The 21,337-nt window shown below is 37.2% G+C and overlaps 1 protein-coding gene across 1 annotated transcript in view; it reads right to left on the bottom strand.

Annotated features, from left to right (window-relative positions):
- Nucleotides 1-21,337, bottom strand: part of LOC101344529 (ATP-binding cassette sub-family A member 3-like) — a 233,463-nt gene that overhangs the window by 95,053 nt on the left and 117,073 nt on the right. The window contains exons 12-14 of the mRNA XM_004373452.2: nt 14,500-14,654; nt 7,031-7,186; nt 6,454-6,664 (exon numbers count right to left, since the gene is read on the bottom strand). Coding sequence (XP_004373509.1) covers nt 6,454-6,664; nt 7,031-7,186; nt 14,500-14,654 — 522 coding nt within the window. The remainder of the gene's footprint in view (nt 1-6,453; nt 6,665-7,030; nt 7,187-14,499; nt 14,655-21,337) is intronic.

The raw sequence follows: 21,337 nt of genomic DNA, 5'->3' as shown, positions 1-21,337 counted from the left end.
ACCATAGTTTGTTTATCCATTCATCTGTTGATGGGCACCTAGTTTGTTTCCATCCCTTTGCTACTATGAACAATACTGCAATGAACATGGGTGTGTATATGTTTATTCGTGTGAGGGCTCTTATTTCTCTAGGATATATTCCTAAGAGTGGGATTGCTGGATCATATGGTATTTCGATTTCTAGCTTTTTAAGGAAGTGCCATATTGTTTTCCAAAATGGTTATACCATTTTGCATTCCCATCAGCAGTGCATAAGAGTTCCAATCTCCCTGCAGCCTCTCCAACATTTGTTTTGTTTTTTTGATTCGTGCCAGTAATGTCGGGCTGAGATGGGATCTCGTTGTAGTTTTAATTTGCGTTTCTCTAATGGCTAGTGATCGTGAGCATTTCCTCATATACCTGCTAGTCACCTGAATGTCTTCTTTGGTAAAGTGGCTGTTCATATCCTTTGCCCATTTTTTAATTGGGTTATTTGTCTTTTTGTTGTAGAGGTTTTGGATTTTCCTGTAGATTTTAGAGATTAGACCTCTGTCGGATTTGTAATAGCCAAAATTTTTTTCCCAGTCTGAAGGTTGTCTTTTCACTCTTTTGGTGAAGTCTTTTGATGAACCTAAGTGATTAATTTTTAGAAGATCTCAGTTATCTAGCTTATCTTCTGGTGTTTGTCCATTGTTAGTTACGGTTTGTATCCTGTTAATGCCATGTATTAGGGTCACTAACATTGACCATATTTTTTCTTCTACGATCTTTACAGTTTTTGGTTTTGTATTCAGGTGTTTGACCCATTTTGAATTAGTTTTTGTGTCTGCTGTAAGGTATGGGTCCTGTTCCATTTATTTGCAGATAGACATCCAGTTTTGCTGGCATCATTTGTTAAAAACTCTGTCTTTTCCCCATTTGATGGACTTTGGACCTTTGTCAAAGATCAGGAGACCACAGGTGGCTAGATTTACATCTGGGTTCTCAATCTAGTTCCATTGGTCAATGTGTTTGTCATTGTACCAGTACCAGGCTGTTTTGACTACTATAGCTGTATAGTAGGTTCTGAGGTCAAATAGTATGAGTCCTCCCACTTTATTCTTCCTCTTCAATAGTGTTTTATTTATCCAGGGCTTCTTCCCTTTCTATATAAAGTTAATGATTAGTTTTTTCATCTTTTTAAAGAATGCTGTTAGTATTTGGATCAGGATTACATTGTATTTGTAGATTGCTTTGGGTAGAAATGATATTTTCACAATGTTAAGTCTACCTAGCCATGATCATGGTATGTTTTTCCATTTATGTAGGTCTCTTTTGGTTTCTTGCAGTAGCGTTTTGTAGTTTTCTTGTAAAGATCTTTTGCATCTCTGATTAGCTTTATTCCTAAGTATTTTATTTTTTTAGGGGCTATTATAAATGGTATTGTTTTTCTGATTTCCTTTTCATTGTTCTCTTTATTGGTGTACAGGAATCCAACTGATTTTTGTATGTTTATCTTGCATCCTGTTACTCTGCTGAATCTTTCTATTAGTTCCAGTAGTTTTCTCGCGGAGTCTTTTGGGTTTTCTATGTATAGTATCACATCAACCACAAATAGGGACAGTTTTATTTCTTCCTTACCAATTTGGATGCCCTTATTTCTTTTTTCTTGCCTTACTGCTCTAGCTAGGGCTTCCAGAACAATGTTAAATAGGAGCGGTGATAAAGGGCATCCTTGTCTTGTTCCTGTTCTCAAGGGGAATGTATTCAGCCTCTCTCACAAATGGGTGACTTTAAAGAACAGACATTAATTTTCTCTCTGTTTGGGAGGCTAGAAGTCCAAATCAGGGTTTTGGCCATCTTTATTACTTCCTTTTTGGTAGCCCCAAGTGTTTCTTGGTGATCCTCACATGGAATCCATCTTCCCTGGTATCTGTATCTGTCTTCCCAAGTACATGCATGTGTCTTTTTATAACTCAGAAGTGATTAGGTTTAGGGCACACCTTACACTGATATGGCCTCATTAACACAACACAGAAAACCCTACTGCCAAAAAAGATTACATCCACAGGTATGGGGCTTAGGATTCCAACACACAGTTTTGGGGATACAATTCAACCCATAACACTTACAAAGCACATAAACTGTTTTTCTTTGTTCTGGAATCATGACACAATATGCTTCTTAATTATCTTATCCTCTCAAGACTTCCTCAGTAGAAAATCTCTCATTTTGCAGGAAGGCTAGGTAGTTAGTGAGAGTTGAATGCTGATAAAACATGAATTTTCTATGTCATCAAAGAAGCAAACACAAATCCTAGGTTTTTTGTATTAATCTTTTGTATTCTGCCTCCACTAATTCCAAAAAATTCTCTTCCTCTGGAAAATTTGATTATTTTGGGAACTTGCTGAAGCAGTTAAAGTTGGAACAGTTAAAGTTAGACTGCAAGTATATATCCAGTTGTGCTGTGGTAATGAGGTCCTACGCTGTTAAAATGGTGTGCCTCTTTATGTGATTTGATATTGACTGTTGTCTCCGAGCCATCAATAAGTTATTATATTTATGTTTGCTTACTGCGTCCTAGCTTCGTTTTGTTTTGTTTTGATATGCCCAAATAGGCTGCTTGTGTGAGCTGATCACTGGCGCCCCCAAAGCTCCAACATCCTGCCACCAGGTGGCCAGAACTGCCACTAAGTATGTAAGCCCAAGAGTCCACCCACTCCTCCTGTATGGATTCAGGTAAGGTGTCCAGGTAGTCAGCCACCAAGTGTGTGGTGCAGGCTCTCACCTACAGTCCTAGACAGGCATGAGTGATTGGTTTAGGCGCAAGCATCTGACTGCAGCAGGGGGTCATAGGCTGAGCAAGGCAGGGGGCTGATGGCCGCCCCCAAGTGTCCGGGAGGAAAGCGTGTCCCTGTTCCCTAGAGTGCGCATGTGGGTGGGTTTTGTAGCTGGACTATGAGCACCCAATGCTGTTGGCTGTAAGGACTAGGGGACACTACTTATTCTTGGGCCCCTGTCGCAGGTGGCTAGGTGGTGTGAGTGGAGCCACCAGTCCTCAAGCCTCTGATGTGGGTAGGTGAAGACCCTGCTTAATGGGCAGAGCAGTGTCAGATGTCACAAACCTGCCACTTCACAGCTGAAACAGTTAAAGTTAGACTGCAAGTATATACCGTGTTGTACTGTGGTAATGAGGGCCTATGCTGTTGAAATGGGCCCACACAAGTCTCTGCAGGGGGAAAGGTACTCAAAGTCTGGGGACCCCTTATTCCTGTGCCTAGGCAAAGGAGCTGTGCCTATCCTGAGTTCATGGCTTAGGGGAGCTGGCAGATTATTTTTCCCTGTTGGTTAATTTGTTCTGTCTCCAAGGCCGGGAGAATGGCCCAGGGGGCATGATGGGTCCTACTTCCGGTCGAGGGGACTCGGCAATTGCTAAAGCTGGTCCCAGACTCAGTGCAGATTCAGTGCAGAGCAGGGAGTGGGGAGGTAAATGGGAAAGAGGTTTTTCCCCAAGGGAGGTGTTTTTGATACATGTGGTAGGCCAGACACAAGTACTTATCTTTCACTGACCAAGGGCTGCTTCTCACTGGTTCTGGATGGCCAATTAGACTCTCTGCTGCTGGGTCTCTCCCAGTGTGGAAAACGTCTCCAGAGTGCCACAGCTTGTCTTCCTCACCACTCACCCCAGAGCTGATCTGGACTGAAGGGCTCCGGCTCCCACTGGATCAGGTCTGGCAACTCCTTGCTGCTTCTGAACCGTCTCTCCCTCCCTCTGCCACTCAGTCTGATTCCTCAACTTTGCCTTTGATGTTCAGGGCTCCTAGATTGTCATATATAATTGGTTCACTTGTTTTCTCGGGTCTTTGTTGTAAGAGGGACCACTGGAAGCGTCTGACTACTCCGCCATCTTGGCCCCCCTAGGTTTTTTATTAAAGTATAAGAAATGCAGTTTAAAAAGACTTAAAGTTAGCATCTGTAAGAAGGGACCTGAATGTCCCAAAGTTTTATACTTCTTTATATCTAGTTACATATTATATACTATTTTACCAATAATTGTTGTTGTTAGGTGCCATTGAGTAGGTTCTGACTCATAGTGACCCTATGTACAACAGAAGGAAACACTGCCCAGTCCTGCGTCATCCTCAAAATCATTGCTATGTTTGAGCCCACTGTTGCAGACACTGTGTCTGCCCATCTCATTGCGGATCTTTCTCTTTTTCACTGACCCTCTACTTTACCATGCATGATGTCCTTCTCCAGGGACTGGTCCCTCCTGATAACATGTCAAAAATATGTTAGACGAAGTCTCGCCATCCTTGCTTCTAAGGAGCATTCTGGCTGTACTTCTTCTTCTAAGACAGATTTGTTTGTTCTCCAGGCAATCTCTGGCATATTCAATATTCTTCACCAACATCATAATTCAAAGGCATCAATTCTTCTTTGGTCTTACTTATCCACTGTTCAGCTTTCACACGCATATGAGGTGACTGATAACACCATGGCTTGGGTCAGGTGCACCTTAGTCCTCAAAGTGACATCTTTGCTTTTTAACATTTTAAAGGGGTCTTTTGCAGCAGATATGCCCAGTACAATACGTCATTTGATTTCTTGACTGCTGCTTCCATGGACATTTATTGTGGATCCAAGTAAAACGAAATCCTTTGTGACTTCAATATTTTCTGTTTATCATGATATTGGTTACTGGTCCAGTTGTGAGGATTTTTGTCTTCTTTATGTTGAAATGTAATCCATACTGAAGGCAATGGTCTTGATCTTCATCAGTAAGTGCTTCAGTCTTCTTCACTTTCAGCAAGCAAGGCTGTGTCATCTCCATCTGACTGATTATATTGAGCTTCTCTATTGTCTCTTTCCATAGATGTAGTCGATTTGATTCCTGTGTGTTCCATCTGGCAAGGTCCACATGTATAGTTGCCATTTATGTTGTTGAAAGAAGGTATTTGCAATGAAGAAGTCACTGGTCTTGCAAAATTCTATCATGCACTTTCTGGCATCGTTTCTATCACCAAAGCCGTTATTTTCCAACGACCAACCCTTCTTCTTTGTTTCCAACTTTCACATTCCAATCACTAGTAATTATCAATGCATCCTGATTGCATGTTCAATCAATTGCAGCCTGCAGAAGTTGGTAAAAGTCTTCAATTTCTTCATCTTTGGCCTTACTAGTTGGTGTGTTAATTTGAATAACAGTCGTAATTATCTGGTCTTCCTTGTAGTCATATGGATATTATACCATCACTGACAGTTTTGTACTTCAGGATAGATCTCGAAATGTTCTTTTTGACAATGAATGTGATGCCATTCCTAGTCAATTTGTTATTCCTGGTATAGCGGACTGTATGATTGATTCAAAATGGCCAATAATAGTCCATTTCAGCTCACCAATGCCTAAGATATCAATCTTACACGTTCCATTTCATTTTTGACAACTTCCAATTTTCCTAGATTCATACTTCATCCAGTCTATGTTCTGATTATTAATGGATGTTTGCAGCTGTTTCTTATCATTTTTATTCATGTCACGTTAGCAGACGAAGGTCCTGAAAGCTTTAACCATCCACATCATTAAGGTCGACTCTACTTTGAGGAGGCATCTCTTCCCCAGGTGTATTTTGAGTGCCTTCCAATCTGAGGGGCTCAATTTGGCATTATATCAGATGTTCTGCTGCTATTCATAATGTGTTCACTAGCCAACTTTTTCAGAAACAGACTGCCAGGATCTTCTTCCTAGATTGTCTTAGTTTGGAAGCTCACCTGAAACCTGTCCACCATGGGTGACCCTGCAGCTATGTGAAATACCAGTGTCACAGCTTCCAGCATCACAGCAACATGCAAGCCATCAGAGTATGACAAATTGACAGATGCGTGGTGGGTGATAAGCATAAACAGAGAATATCCAGATTGCAAAGGGCCTTATAAAACAATTCTAATAGTTGAGACCTAATTAATAATACAGATTGAAAAGCCTTTGAAATTTTGGTTAGTGTAATGGATTGAATTGTGTCCCCCCAAAAGATGTGTTGAATTCCTGGCCGTTGTACCTATGGATGTGAAAAAATGTGATCCTATTTGGAAATAGGGTTTTCCTTTGTTACATTAATGAGGCCATACCAGTATAGGATGGATCCTAAACCTAATCACTTCTAAATTATAAAAAGACCAGGACAGACACAGACACACACACACACACAGGGGCAAGACAGATGCCAAGGAACACCAAGGATTGCCAACAGACACCAGAAACTTGGAGAGAGGTTCACAGAAGGAATCAACATGGCCAAGACCCTGATTTGGACTTTTAGCGTCCAGAATTGTGAGAAAATGAATTTCTGTTCTTTAAGGCCACCCACTTGTGATATTTCTGTTACATTAGTACTAGGTAACTAAGATAGGTAGCTAGACAAAAAATAGTGAAAATCATGTTAGAAGAATACTTATTAAGTATCAGTGTCTTAAGACTGATCAAAGGAGAGAGACCATATCTTTGCTTCAGGAAGGCTGAAGAGCCACAGCACTGCAGGGTCCCCCTGACCATGACGGCAATGCGGTCACCCAGGACGTCAGCTTCATCCATACAGTGAGTGGACAGTAAGATGGTACGACTCTGTTTATACTTCTGAAGGAGATCCCAGGTCACCCTCCTTGAGACTGGATCCATGCCAGATGATGGTTCATCAAGTATCACTACCTAAAAGCCATGAGAACAATTTCATAACCATTGATAATTGATGTTATACTACTAGTGGGATAACTTGCTATTCATGGGGAAACACATTTAAGCTAATATAGTCTAGATTGAAATAGAGGTAAAAACTCTATGAAAAATGACTAATTCCAAATCCCATAACCATGTTATATTAGGTGGGTCAATAATGTGAATCTCCTCTGCTTATCACTGGCAAGGTTTCTTTTAGAAGGTTAGATTCATATCAGCTCTCAGGTTTGTGTCAACTGAGTTTTCTAGGCCTGCTAGCAGGGACCCATTTTTAGCACTTGTGTATGGTCAATCAATCTCTCTCTTTCCTTCTCCCTCCCTCCCTTCCTCCTTCAATACCTTGGAGCCTCCTATAAGTGCTATAATGATGGAGAGTTTGCGCTTCATTCCTTCACTCAGTGACTGTGAAAATTCATCATATTTTTCTAGCAGGTTAAAAGCAGACACGAAATGGTCAATTTCCATAGGATGCATCTTTCGAGGTACTCCTTTTACCTAGAAAGAGAAGCCAGAACTTCTATGGTGCTTCTAACTCTAACCTTAGAAAATTCTCACTTTAGAACTTTTCTTACACAGTTATCTAGATATGTTTCTTGTAACTCTGTCCTTAGAAACGTTTTATACCAGCTCTCTTCTTATGTCAACTACATAGTGTCTTCTTCTCCTTGATTCCTTTTATGTGTAAGGGAGAGTTCATCAAAAAATAATTTTCAGAATTTATAAAAACATCTGACATACATGAACACATAGAGTGAAAAAAAAAATCACTGGCTTCTAGGTAAGATGAAGTAAACACACATGCGCGCGCGTGCGCGCGCACACACACACACACACAACTTCATCTTCCACTAAACTCAACTATTAAACATGGAAAACTGTGAAAAGTAAACATCAGCAGGTGAATCAGGAAGAACACCAGAATTTGAAGTATCACCGAACCAGTGGTGAGCTTACCATTTTCCCCCTTCTGTATCCCCTGGTCTGAACTCAAAACAACCCAAAGCCTGGAAATAAGCACTGTAATGAAGACAGAATGAGATCCAGGAGAAACTATTAGTTCTGGCTCAGTAAGTGGAAAAGGGGACTACGATAGCTCAGGGAAGGAGTTTTGGTGGCGTAACAGTTAAACACTTGGCTGCTAACTGACAGGCTGGCAGTTCAAACCCACCCAGCAGCTCTGAGAGAGAAAGACTTGGCTATTTGCTTCTGCAAAGACTGCAGCCTAGAAAACCTTATGATGGCAGTTCTTCTCTGTCAAATGGGGTCACTATGAGTTGGAATCGACTTGATGGCACCTAACAACAACAGCTCAGAGAGAATGGGGACCATTCCATTATTTTCCTCCATTCTCTTGTGTCCAAGTCCCGGAGAAGTCTTGGGGTAGGGATGTAAGAAGAGTAGATGAGAATACAAAACACAAAAGAGCCAAAAATCCGAAAAAGGGTAATCTTCCTTTCATTTCAGTGGATCTGCAGCTCCAAGAGCACAGTGTCAAACCTCAATGCTTTTTACTACTCTCTCTCTGTCTTCCTTCCACTTGGCCCTAGATGTGGCACAATCATGAAAGTGGGTGATTTCTGGGTGGAGGATTGAAAAAGGAATCCTAGGCAGCCAGAAAGTACTGGTGAGATAACAGGGAGGGAGGAGCAGGAGAGTGATGCCATAAATTTTATGAACTCATGGGCTCACCCTGACATTCCATACATGGATTTAATCCTAATTAGCATATCAAACATCAAAATTTGAGCTAATGAGTAGAACTTTACCCAGGTGTCAGAGTGACCAATGAATAACATATATGCAAGAAAAGATTGGACTAATACTGCAAAGACTTTGAAAACTGACACTGGAGCCATGGCCCACAAATAGGATATAAACAAGATGTAGAGTTCCACGGTACATTTTTCAAAATGTCCAGGATACAAACCAAAATTACTTAGCACACAAAGAATCACAAAAATTTCAACTCACATAGGAAAAGCCAACTGACAGACATCAATGACAAGATGATACAGATGGCATTATCTGTCAAGGACTTTAATGTAGTTATTATAAAACCATTTGAATGAGTAACTGCAACAAATATTAACATACAAGTATCAGTAAAATATACAAGATATAAATGAGAAGCAAGTAGAAATATTAGAACTATAAAATAAAATAAATTCATTTGATATACTCATGGTAGAATAGAAATGATAGTGGAAAGGGTCAATGAAGTTGAAGATCAACCAATATAATCAATAGAAATTATCCAGTCTAAACAATAGAAAGAAAAAGATTGAATAAAAATGAACAAAGTCCAAGAAACTTTTGGGACAACGATAAAAGGTCTAACATTCATGTCACAGTGCCAGAAGGAAAGAAGAAAGAATGTATGGCTAAAATATTAGACTAATGACTGAAAACTTCTCAGGCTTGGTAAAAGGTACAAACCTATATAGTCAAGAAATAGATCCCTGCAGGATAAACCCAAAGAAATCCACACTCAGACAAATTGTAAACAAATGGCTGAAAACTAAAGAAAAAAAAAATCTTGAGAGAGCATACAGAGAAAAGTGATACATTACCTATAGTGGCACAATTCTGATGACTATGGAATTCTCATAAAAAATTATGAGGCCAGAAAAAAGCGGGACAATATTTTTAAAGTGCTGAAAGAAAAAACAAAACAAAACAACAATTAAAAAAAAAAATCTGTTAAGCCAGAATTCTATAGGAAAAATACCCACAAGGAATGATGGTAAAATAAACACACTCTCAGATGAAGGAAAACTAAAAGTATTTTCAGACAAAACTATTGATCTAAAAGAACTAATAAAGGATGTTCTTCAAACAGAAGACAAATGATACTACAAGAAAACATGGAACATCATGAATGCTAGAAGAACAACAGAAATGGTAAATATATGAGTAAACATAATAAACTGTTATTTTCTGACTGAGTTATTTAAACATGCTGGATGGTTTTAAACAAAACATGCAACATTGTCTGGTAAGGGTTTTTAATGTAACAAATATAGCATAAAGAGAGAAAGATAAAGAATATACATGGTTGAAAGGTTTCTATATTCCAAATGAAGTTAGAAAATATTGACTCTAAATAACTGAGAAAACCCACGTCTGTATTCTGTAATCCCTACAGCAACCACTAAAAACAAAACAAAGCAAAAAAACAAGAGGTATAATGGAAAAAAAACACAGTGGATAAATCAAAAAGATATGAAAAAACATTCAAATAAACCCAAAGAAGGCTGGAGAGAGGGAAAGAGGAACAACAAGAACAACAAAAAAGCAATGAAAACCAACAGGAAACAATGTAACGGTAGATTTAAACCTAAACGTATCAATACTGTATTTTTACGCAACTAACATGCTCCTTCTACGTTTATTTGCTAACTGCTCCCTCCCCGCCTGGAGGTATTTTTGTAAGCACACTATGCTTATTTTTTTACAGCAACATGAAAAAACAACAACTGGCATAGCAGCACTTACGGAAATACCTCACAAGGGGAGGGAGTGGCTGGCAAAGAAACGTAGAAGTTGGGCATTATTTGCATAAAAATATGGTAATTAATTTAAATGTAATGGAGTAAACACATCAATTAAAAGACAGAAGTTGTCAGACTGGATAAAATAATAATAATAAATGACCAAACTTTAGACACTGTCTACAAGAAACTCACTTAAAATTTAACAATATAGGTAAGTTTAGGTAAAATCATGGAAGAAGATGTAGCCTGCAAACACAAATCAAAAGAAAACTGGAATGGTTATATGAATATCAGATAAAATAGACTCAGAGCACAGAAAATGACCAGAGACAAAAGAGGAACATTACATATTGATTAAAGAATCATTTCACAAAGAAGACAGAACAATTCTAAATGTGCATGCACCTAACAACAGAGCTTAAAATACACAAAATAAAAACTGAAATTAAATGACAAACAGACAAATGTACAACTATAGTAAGAGCCTTCAACACTTTCTTTTTCAGTAATAGACAGAACCACTAGGCAGAAATAAGCAATTATACAGGAAAACTGGACAACACCATCAAGTTACTGGATCTAGCTGACATTTATGAAAAATTCTAACCCAAAAGCAGAATATGCATTCTTCTCAAGTGTATACAGAACAGCCAGCATATCCTGGGTAATAAAACAAACTTTATCAATTCTAAAAACTTGAAATCACACAAAGTACGGTCTCTGAAAAACAGAAGGAAAACAGACAACCTTCCATCACTTGGCCATCAAAGAAAATATTCATAAATAATCTATGAATCATATAGGAATTCTCAAGGAAAACAGAATATTTTGAAGTGAACAAAAATGAAAATACAACATATAACAAAATTTGTGGGATGCAGCTAAAACAGTGCTTAGAAGAAAAATCATAGCAATAAATGCTTACACTGGTAATCAGAAATGCCTCAAGTCATTTATCTAAGCTCCCACCTTAAGAAACTAGAAAAAAGAAGAAAAAAAAAGTAGAAGGAAGAAAATAATAAGCATACAAGTATAAATTAATGGAATTAAAAACTGAAACATAATAGAAAACCAATGAAACCAAATGTTGAGTCTCTAGAAAGATTGTTAAAATTGATAAACCTCTAGGAAGAATGACAAAAAAAAGAAACACAAACTACCAATATCAGGAAGAAGAGAGAGTATATTACTACAGACTCCACAGATGTTAAAAGGATAATAAAGAAACACTACAAATAATTTTTCACATGAATTCAGCAACTTAGATGAAATGGACCAACTCCTCAAAAATCACAAAGTACCACAGCTCATCCAAGATGAAATAAACTACCTGAACATTCCTGTAACGATTAAATACATTGAATTTGTAGTCAAAAACATTCAAAACCAACTAATCTCTGAAGTTCACATGATTTTAATGATGAATTTGACCTAGCATTTAAAGAATAAACCAATTCTACATAATTTCTTCCAGAAAATAGGAGAAAACACTTTCCAACTCATTTTACGAGGTTGGAACTATCTAGCTACCAGAACATGACAAACAATAAAGTACAGACTCATATCCCTCATCAACAAAAGTACTGAACAAAATATCAAATCAAATATAGCAATGTATAAAAAAGCATGACCAAGTGGGGTTTACTGCAGGAATTTGAGCCTGGTTTAGTATTTGAAAATTAATCATTGTAATAAACCATGTTAACAGTCTAAAGAAGAAAAACTACATAATCATATTAGTAAATTAATCAATTCATGATAAAAATTCTCAGCAAACTGGGAACAGAAGGAAATTTCCTCAAGGTGATAAAGGGTATCTACTAAAAAAAAAAACAAAAACAAAAACATTTTTAATTGTAAAAGACTCAATGCTTTTGTCCTGAGACAGGAACTAAGCAAGGTGCCCACACTCACTAATCATATTCAATGTCTTACTGGAGATCCTAGCCAGTGAAATAAGGAAAGAAAAGGAAATAAAAGGCATACACATTGGCAGGAAACAAATTAAACTGTCCCTATCCTCAGACAATATGATTGTCCATCTGTAAAACCAGGGGACTCTACAAAAAAAAAAAAGAAAAGAAAACTTTACAAAAATAATAACTGAGCTTAGCAGGTCATAGGATAAAAAGTCAACACACAAGTATCAATCGTTTTTGTATGAACAAGGAATTAAAAACTAGAAACTGAAACTTTATGAATGCATTTACAATACCTCCAAATAATAAATACTTATGTGTAAATCTAATGAAACAGGTATTGGATCTATATGCTAGAAACTAGAAAATGCAGAGAAAAGAAATCAAAGGTCTAAGTTAATGGAGAGAGATACTGTGTTGAAAGTTTTGAAGACTCAAGGCAATAACAATTTCAATTCTCTCCGAAGTTATCTATAGATAACGTAATGCAATACCAATGAATATCACAGAACTTTTGTAGATACAGAAAAAATGATTCTAAAATTTTTCTGGGAATAGCAAAGCAGCTAGAAGAGCTAAACTACTTTTGAAAAAGAATAACAAATTTGGAGAAACAGAATTATTCTATTGTAAATTAGGTTCTTGGATGGCGCAATTTGTTTGCAATTGGGTGAACCTAAAGGTTGGCGGTTTGAACTTACTCCGTGGCTCTGCAGAAGAAAGGCTTGGCAAACTGCTTCCGTAAAGATTACAGCCAAGAAAACTCTATGGGGTAGTTCTATGCTGTAACACGCAGAGTTGCCATGTGTCAGAATCGTCTCAATGGGAGTGGGTTATTTTAACACTTACCATAAATGTACAGTAATCAGAACAGTGTGATATTTGCAAACGGATAGGCACATAGATCAATGGAACAGAAAAGTGAGTTCAGAAATAGATCCACAGAAATATGGCCATTTAATCTTTGATAAATTGTGCAAAAGCAATGCAAGGATGAAAGAACAGTGTTTAAAAAAAAAATTAGTGTTAGAATAATTATGTGTAAAATATGACCATAAACCTTAATTTTAACTCAAAATAGGTCATAGCTCTAAATGTAACAGTAAAACTAAAAAATTTTAGAAGAAAATCTTCTGTCCTAGGTTTATATGTATCATTCTTTAGAAAAGACAGCAAAAGCATGACATATAATAGAAAAATGTGATAAATTGGACTTCATAAATATTAAAAACTTTTGCTCTGGCAAAGACACTGTCAAGATAATGAAAAGACATGTTTCATTTTGGGAAAAAAATATTTGAAAACCGTATTATCAAACAACTGATATGTATCCAGAATATATAAAGAATGCTCAAAAAATCAACAACAAGAAAGCAAACAACCCAAATGAAAAACGAGCAAAGGCCTTGAACAAACATTTCCTCAAAGAGGATATAAGAATGGGAAATAAGCACATGAAAAGATTGTTCAACCTTATTAGCCATTTGTGAAATGCAAATTAAAAACATGAGTAGATGCCACTATAAACCAATCAGAATAGCTAAAATAAAAAAAAAAATACTGATAATACTCTCATCCATTGCTGCTAGGCATGAAAATGCTACAGCTACCCTAGGAAACAGTTTGGTGGTTTCTTATAAAGTAAAACAAACACTTACCATAAGATCCAGTAATTCTACTCGTAAAACCAAAAGACCCAAACCCGTTGCTGTCGAGTCAATTCCTACTCATTAACGTTCCTATAGGACAGAGCAGAACTGCCCCACAGGGTTTCCAAGGAGCAGCTGGTGGATCTGAACTGCTCACCTTTTGCTTAGCAGCTGAGCTCTTAACCACTATGCCACCAGGGCCCCTTCTATTCCTAGAGGAATGAAAACTTATGTTACCGCATAAAATGTACATGCATATTCATAGCAGCTTTATTCATAAACAACAAAATTGGAAATAACCCAAACGTCCTTCACTTGGTAAACTGTGATACATCCAAACCTGGGCTACTATTCAGCAATTAAAAGGAACAAACTCCTGACACATGAAATAGCCTGGATAAATCTCAAAGGCATTATCCTGAGTGAAAGAAACCAATCTCAAAAGGTTACATACTGCATGACTCCATTCACATGGCATTCTGAAAAAGACAAAACTACAGTGACAGAGGAGAGATCAGTTGTTACAAGGCATTATAGGTGGGGAGAGGTATGACTATAAAGGAATAGCATAGGAAAGCTTTTTGGGGTGACAGAACTGTTCTGTGTCCTGATTGTGGTGTTGGTTACACTAATCTATATGTGTATTAGAATTCATAGATTTGCACATAAAAAAGTCAAACTTACTGTATGATAATTTAAAAAATAAACAAACAAACAAACAAAAATCAAACTTATCTCTAACTCACCACACAGTAGAAAAAAAGGTGTTCTGATAGTGTCAAGTCATTAAACAACAAGTCATGCTGTGGGCAGAAGCCCAAACTTTTTCGAATCTGAGCCATGTTCTTTGAGATGTCAAATCCATTAATATAAGCCTTTCCTCTGGTAGGAGGATAAAGACCTAGAATTAAGCAGAAGACATGACAGAAGCTTAGCTTTGGTGAGGGAACATTAACAACACATTGTAAACCAGCACCTCAGATTTGTAGTCTACTTATGGATTACTCAAAAGAGTTATCACTATCTACTACAGAGAAATAGTTTTGGAAGAAAAAATTAGTAGTTGTCTCTGGGTAATGGGATTAGTTATCTTTTTGTTTTCTTTCTCTTTGCTTTTTAACTTATATAATCTAATTTTATACAGTGCTTATGAGTTATATAGATAATAAAGTATTAAAATAATTTGTTGTATTCCAATATTTCAGCACTGCAATCAGCCAGTTACCGTATTTGTAAACCATATGTAGATAATTACAAAAAAAAAAAAGATCCAGATGATAGGATCCTTTTCTCAAGAAACAGTAATACTTACATAATATTTATGCACTACAGTGACATATGGTCCAGATTTTATGGTGAAATATTTGGTGATGAGTGAAAAAGCATTTATAATACCATTAAAACCTTATGACTTATTTATTCTACTGAAAAAGTATATATGAAAACATATTTTTGAAAAGTATATTTAAAAATATACTCCAAACTGGACAACTGTATTCAAAGATGTCCATAATAAGGTTATTTCACTTTATAGAAGACAAATATTCAATACGCAACCAAAAAATGACTAACTACAGTATATTAATATAAAATACTATTATATGGCTATTAAGAGGAGTTATATATGACTATTAAAAGTACCATATGGCAAGCAAGGTCACAGTGTAAGCAGCTCCACACTCTTGTCCTGCCACAGAAACACCAAACAAGCATAAACTGGAAAGCCGACTTTGTTAGAACTCTGGAAACCAGTAAAAGTTTTACAGCAGACAAGCAAATGCTGAATTAAGAAAAAGGTGACTTCAAAGCACTAAGAAAGCTTTGTGGCATTTTCTACTTGTCCATCCCCACCGGCTCCCTGGCTTAGTGGCAGCCTTAAAACTTTAAAGCTGCATTCCCAGAGAACGATCCTCCTACCTGGCTCCACAGGGAGCAAAGTAGAACTTACTCAAAAATTATTGTGTAAGTCTGTTCTAACCTGTCTGGGGACTTCTCAAAGGACTGACACAAGGAGCTTGTCTCTGTTTTGTCTGACTCAGAACTTAGGCTGGAAAAGACATGGGCATTGCTTGAGAAAACTGCAAGCTGAACCAACACCTGCAGTTGCCTGGGGTAAAAGATTACAGTTGAAACATACAACAGAAGGACTCAGGCCTGGGAGCAAAAACTGGGAGAATTTCTCTGAGAAATTAGGACATTCAAAAGCACCTGCACATATGACGGTATTGAGAAAGCTACATGCATGACCAAGGCGAAACGCGTGCTCAGAAAATACCCGAGAAGACACCACACTTTTCACTTTGGGCTTATCCTTAGGCTCAGTGAAAGCCTGGGAAGTGCTGAAGGAGTACTCTGATACACAGTCAATCCACGCAGGCTTGGGAATGGTGGTTTTTTGTCTTCTGTTTTTGTTTCATCCCCTGCCAGCATTCAAGGAAATCTCCGTCAAAACACTAGTTGAACACAAAATAAGGAGAAGAGTCTTCAATGACCACATACAACCAGGAAGGAAGGAAATCTTTACAAAAATACTTAGGGGACATCAGTAATCAAATGGACTACTACAGACTTCAACAATCAATAAAAAAAAGCAAACCCTACAAAAGGGGAGAATCTGATTTCTAGAGTTAGCGCGTTATAATATTCAAATTATAAGTTTTTAAAAAAATCACAAGGCATATAAGGGAACAGGAAAGGATGGCCCATTCAAAAGAACAAAATAAAGTGACAGAAATTATCCTTGAGGAAACCCAGACAATGGACTTAGTAGACCAAAAAATTTAAAACAAGAGTATTAAATTCTAAATATACCATGGACTGCTAGAAGAACAAAAAGTCTGTCTTGGAAGAAGTACAGCCAGATCCTCCTTAGAAGGGAGGACAGCAGAGTTCGCCTCATGACTTTGGACATGTTATCAGGAGGGACCAGTCCCTGGAGAAGGACATCATACTTGGTAAAGTAGAGGGTCAGCAACAAAGTGGAAGACCCTCAGTGAGATGGACTGACACAGTGGCTGCAACAATGGACTCAAATAGCAATGACTGTGAAGATGGCGCAGGACTGGGTAGCGTTTTGGTTTGTCATACACAGGATCACTATGAGTTAGAACGAACTTGATGGCACCTACAACAACAACAAATTATAAACAGGAACCAAACAGAAATTCTTGAGCTAAAAATATACAATAAAATAAAAAATTCACCTGAAAGGCTCAACAGTAAATTTGAACACGCGGAAGAAAGTATCAATGATCTTAAAGACAGGTCAATAGATATTATCCCTGCTTGAGAAAGAACAAAGAATGAAGAAAAATGAATAGAGCCTAAAAACCTGTGGAATACCATCAACTGTACTAACAGACACATTATGGGAATCCCCAAAGGAGAGAAGAAAGAGAAAGGGGCAGAAAGAACAATGGAAGAAACAATAGTCTAAAATATCCCAAAGGTGATGAAATACATGAACCTACATATGCAAGAAGCTCAACAAATTCAAATGAGGAAAAACTCAAAAAGATCCACACCTAGACTCATTATAATAAAATGGCTGAGAGTTAAAAACAAAGAGAGAATCTTGAAAAAAGCAAAAGAGAAGAAACTTGCTATGTAAAGAGGATTCTCACTAAGACTAATAGCTGATTTCCATAGAACACCAAGGAAGTGAGAGACAGTGGAATGGCCCATTTAAAATGTTGAAAGAAAAGAAATGTCAATCAAAAATTCTGTATTTAGCAAAGCAATATTTCAAAAATGAAGGAGAAATTAAGATATTCCTAGATAAACAGAAGCTGAGGGAGTTTGTCAGTAGCAGATTTGCCCTACAAGAAATATTAAAGGGAGTCTTTCAGGCTGAAATGACAAGAAACTCAACAGTAACTCAAAGCTAAATGAAGAATAAAGTACACCTGTAAACGTAACTAAGTAGGTAAATATAAAATGCTTTTATATTATTATATTTTATATAATATAATGCTTTTATATTATTATTTTGGTTTGTTTGTAACTTCTCTTTTTTACCTACATGATTTAAAAGACAAATACATAAAATGATCATTATAAATCTATGTTTACAGACGTACAACGTATAAAGATGGAATTTGTGACAATAACAACGTAAGAGGGAATTGTAATCTCTTGGGTAATCACTAAGAAAATAACTTAAAAAATGTAGAAAAATAAACTAGAAAGGAATTAATAAATGCAAGAAACATAAGGAAAAATCAAACACAAAAGAAAGTAGAAATGGAAGGATTGAGGAACAAAAATTGTATAAATTATATAGACAGTGAAGAGTAAAAAGGCAGAAATCCTTCATTATCAGTAATTACTTTAAATGTTAAGAGATTAAAATTATCCAATGAAAAGAGAGATTGGAAAATGGATTAAAAAAAATACATGAATCAATTATATGTTGTCTACAAGAGGTTCACTTCAGATCCAAAGACACAATTAGATTGAAAGAAAAATAAATGGAAAAAGATGTTCCCCACAAATAGTAACCAAAAATGCACTGGAATAGCTACACTAATATAAGACACAATAGACTTTAAGTCAAAAATTGTTATAAACGAAAACATATGTATACTGATGAAAGGGTCAATACATCAAGAAGATTTAACAATTTTACTTGTAAATTACATGCAACAATTACATATTGAGCAAAAATTCAGACTTCAATAACTCACTTTCAATAATGTATAGAATGACTATACATTATATACATTATTATATTTACAGATGCAGTGTGATGAATTACTTAGTACGGCCTTTCTCGTCATGTTCTTGTAACTCCCACCCAGGTGACTGGGCAAGGCTGTGCAAATAAGATAATTATGGCCCATCAAAGGGACTGGTCAGTTTTGCCTTAAAAGAGAGCGAATTCCAGACCAGAAAGGAGAGCCTACCACCACCAAGGAAGGAGAGACTGGCAGGAGAGACCGGCAGGAGCGACCGGCAGGAGATGGCGCAGTGGGCTTCCCAGCCCACGGAGCAAGAAAGCTGAGTGCCTTTGGGCAGAGACTGAGGACCAGGGAGAAGCCTATGCTGACCCACGAATTTGGGACTTGCCAGCCTCCACAACCGCATGAGCCATTTCCTTTATACAGTTCTTGAGTTTTGTGAGACATTGCAGCGAACTAGGGAACCCAAAGACAGGAGGGAGAGTACTAAGGGGAGTGGGAGTAGTTGATGTTAGAGATGATGGAGTGGTATAGCTGCTTGGAAAAGTTGGACATTTGGGACATCTTTAGCCCCTGCCTCATAGGAACCAGCTTTGTGCTGAACCTCATAAATTATTCATTTAATAGAATATCAATAAGGAAATGGAGGACTTGAACAATACTATAAACCAACTAGACATAACAGACTTAAACAGAGCACTCAAGCTGACGACAGCAAAATACACATTCATCTCAAGTGCACATGGACATTCTCCAGGATAGACCATATGTTAGGCCACAAAACAGGTCTCGGTAAGTTTAAAAAGACTGAAATCATACAACACAACTTCTCCAAACACAATGAAAGCACACAAGGAATCAATAACAAAAGGAATACTGGAAAATTCACAAACGAGTGGAAATTACACAACATACTTTTAAACAACCAAGGGGTCAAAGAAGAAATCACAAAGGAAAGTAGAAAATACTTAGAGACAAATGTAAACAAAACACAATGGCTGGAAACTTATAGAATGTTGTCATGGATTGAATTATGTCCCACCAAAATATCTGTCAATTTGGCTGGGTCATGATTCCCCGTATTGTATGACTATGTACCATTTTGTAATCTGAAGTGATTTCCTAATGTGTTGTAAACTCTATCACTATGATGAAGTTATATGTGATTTCCTTATGTGTTGTAAACTCTATCACTATGATGAGGTTATACTGATGAGGTCTACAAGACTGGATAGTGTCTTAAGCCAATCTTTTTTGAGATATAAACGAAAGAAGCGAGCAGAGACACATGGGAATCTCATACCACCATGAAAGCAGTGCTGGGAGCAGAGTGCGTCCTTTGGACCTGGGGTTCCTGCACAGAGAAGCTCCCAAACCAAGGGAAGACTGATGACATGGACCTTCCTCCAGAGTTGACAGATAAAGCATTCCCCTGGAGCCGATGCCTTGAATTTGGACTTGTAGCCTACTGGACTGTGAGAGAATAAACTTCTCTGTTAATTAAAGCCATCCACTTGTGGTATTTCTGTTAGAGCAGCACTAGATGACTAAGACAGATGTATAGAAAGTAGGGCTCGAAAAGAAATTTATAGTGATAATGACTATATTAAAAAAAGAAGGAACCCAAATCCATAATCTAACTGTACACCTTAAACCTGTTGCCGTCAAGTCAATTCCTACTCATAGCGACCCTACAGGACAGGGTAGAACTGCCCCATAGGGTTTCCAAGGAGTGGTTGAACTGCTGACCTTTTGGTTAGCGGCCAAGTTCTTAATCACTGTGCCACTTTACACCTTAAGCAACTAGGTAAGGAGGAGCAAACTAAACCCAAACCATCCGAAAAAAGAAAATAATAAAGATTTGACTGGAAATAGACAAAACAGAGTAAAACAACAGAGTATCAGGAAACCAAAAGGTGGTTCTTTGAAAAAAATCAACCAATTGACAAACTTCCAGCAATACTGATTAAGAAGAAAACAGTGAAGGCTCAGATTACTAAAATCAGAAATGAATGTAGGGACATTATTATCTACCTTACAGAAATAAAAAGAATAATAACAGAATAGTATGAATAATTTCACACCAACAAATTAGATAATCTAGATGAAATAGACAAATTCTTACAAACACACAGAAGACCAAAAATGACTCAAGAAGTTAAGAAATTTGAATAGATCTACAACCAATAAAGAGCCTGAATCAGTAATAAAACACACCCTTACAAAGAAAAACAGTGGACCAGATGGGCTCACTGGTCAATTCTACCAAACATTTAAAGAAGAATTAACAAGAATCCTTCTCTAAGTTCTCCAAAAAACTGAAGAGGAGGAAATATTTCCTAACTTATTTTATGAGACCAGTATTAATCTAGTACCTAAGCCAGACAAACATATCACACACAAAAATACACACCAGTATCTCTTATGCATATAAATGGAAATATTTCCAACAAAATACTAGCAAACTGAATCATATAGCATATTAAAATGATTACACATCATGACCAAGTGGGATTTATCCCAGGCATGCAAGGGTGGTTCAACATATGAAGATGAATCAATACAATACACCACACTAATAGAATGAAGGGAAACACACACACACACACACACACACACACACACACACACACACGATCATCTTAACTGAAGTGGAAAAAGCATTTGACAAAATCCAACAGCCTCTCATGGTAAAAACACTCAACAAACAAGGAACAGAAAGGACATTCCTTCACATGAGAAAGGGCATTTGTGGAAAAACAAAAGCAAAAAATAGACAGCTAACATCACATTCAGTGGTGAAAGACTGAAAGCTTTCCCCCTGCGATCAGGAACAATACAAGGATGTCCACTGTTGGCAATTCTATTCAACACTGTACTGGAAGTTCTAGCCAGACCTATTAGA

This window comes from Trichechus manatus, unplaced genomic scaffold (assembly GCF_000243295.1).
Source record: "Trichechus manatus latirostris isolate Lorelei unplaced genomic scaffold, TriManLat1.0 scaffold00024, whole genome shotgun sequence".
Lineage (NCBI taxonomy): Eukaryota > Metazoa > Chordata > Mammalia > Sirenia > Trichechidae > Trichechus > Trichechus manatus.
Note: the sequence above shows the minus strand (reverse complement) of the source record. Positions and strands in the feature narration are given on the sequence as shown.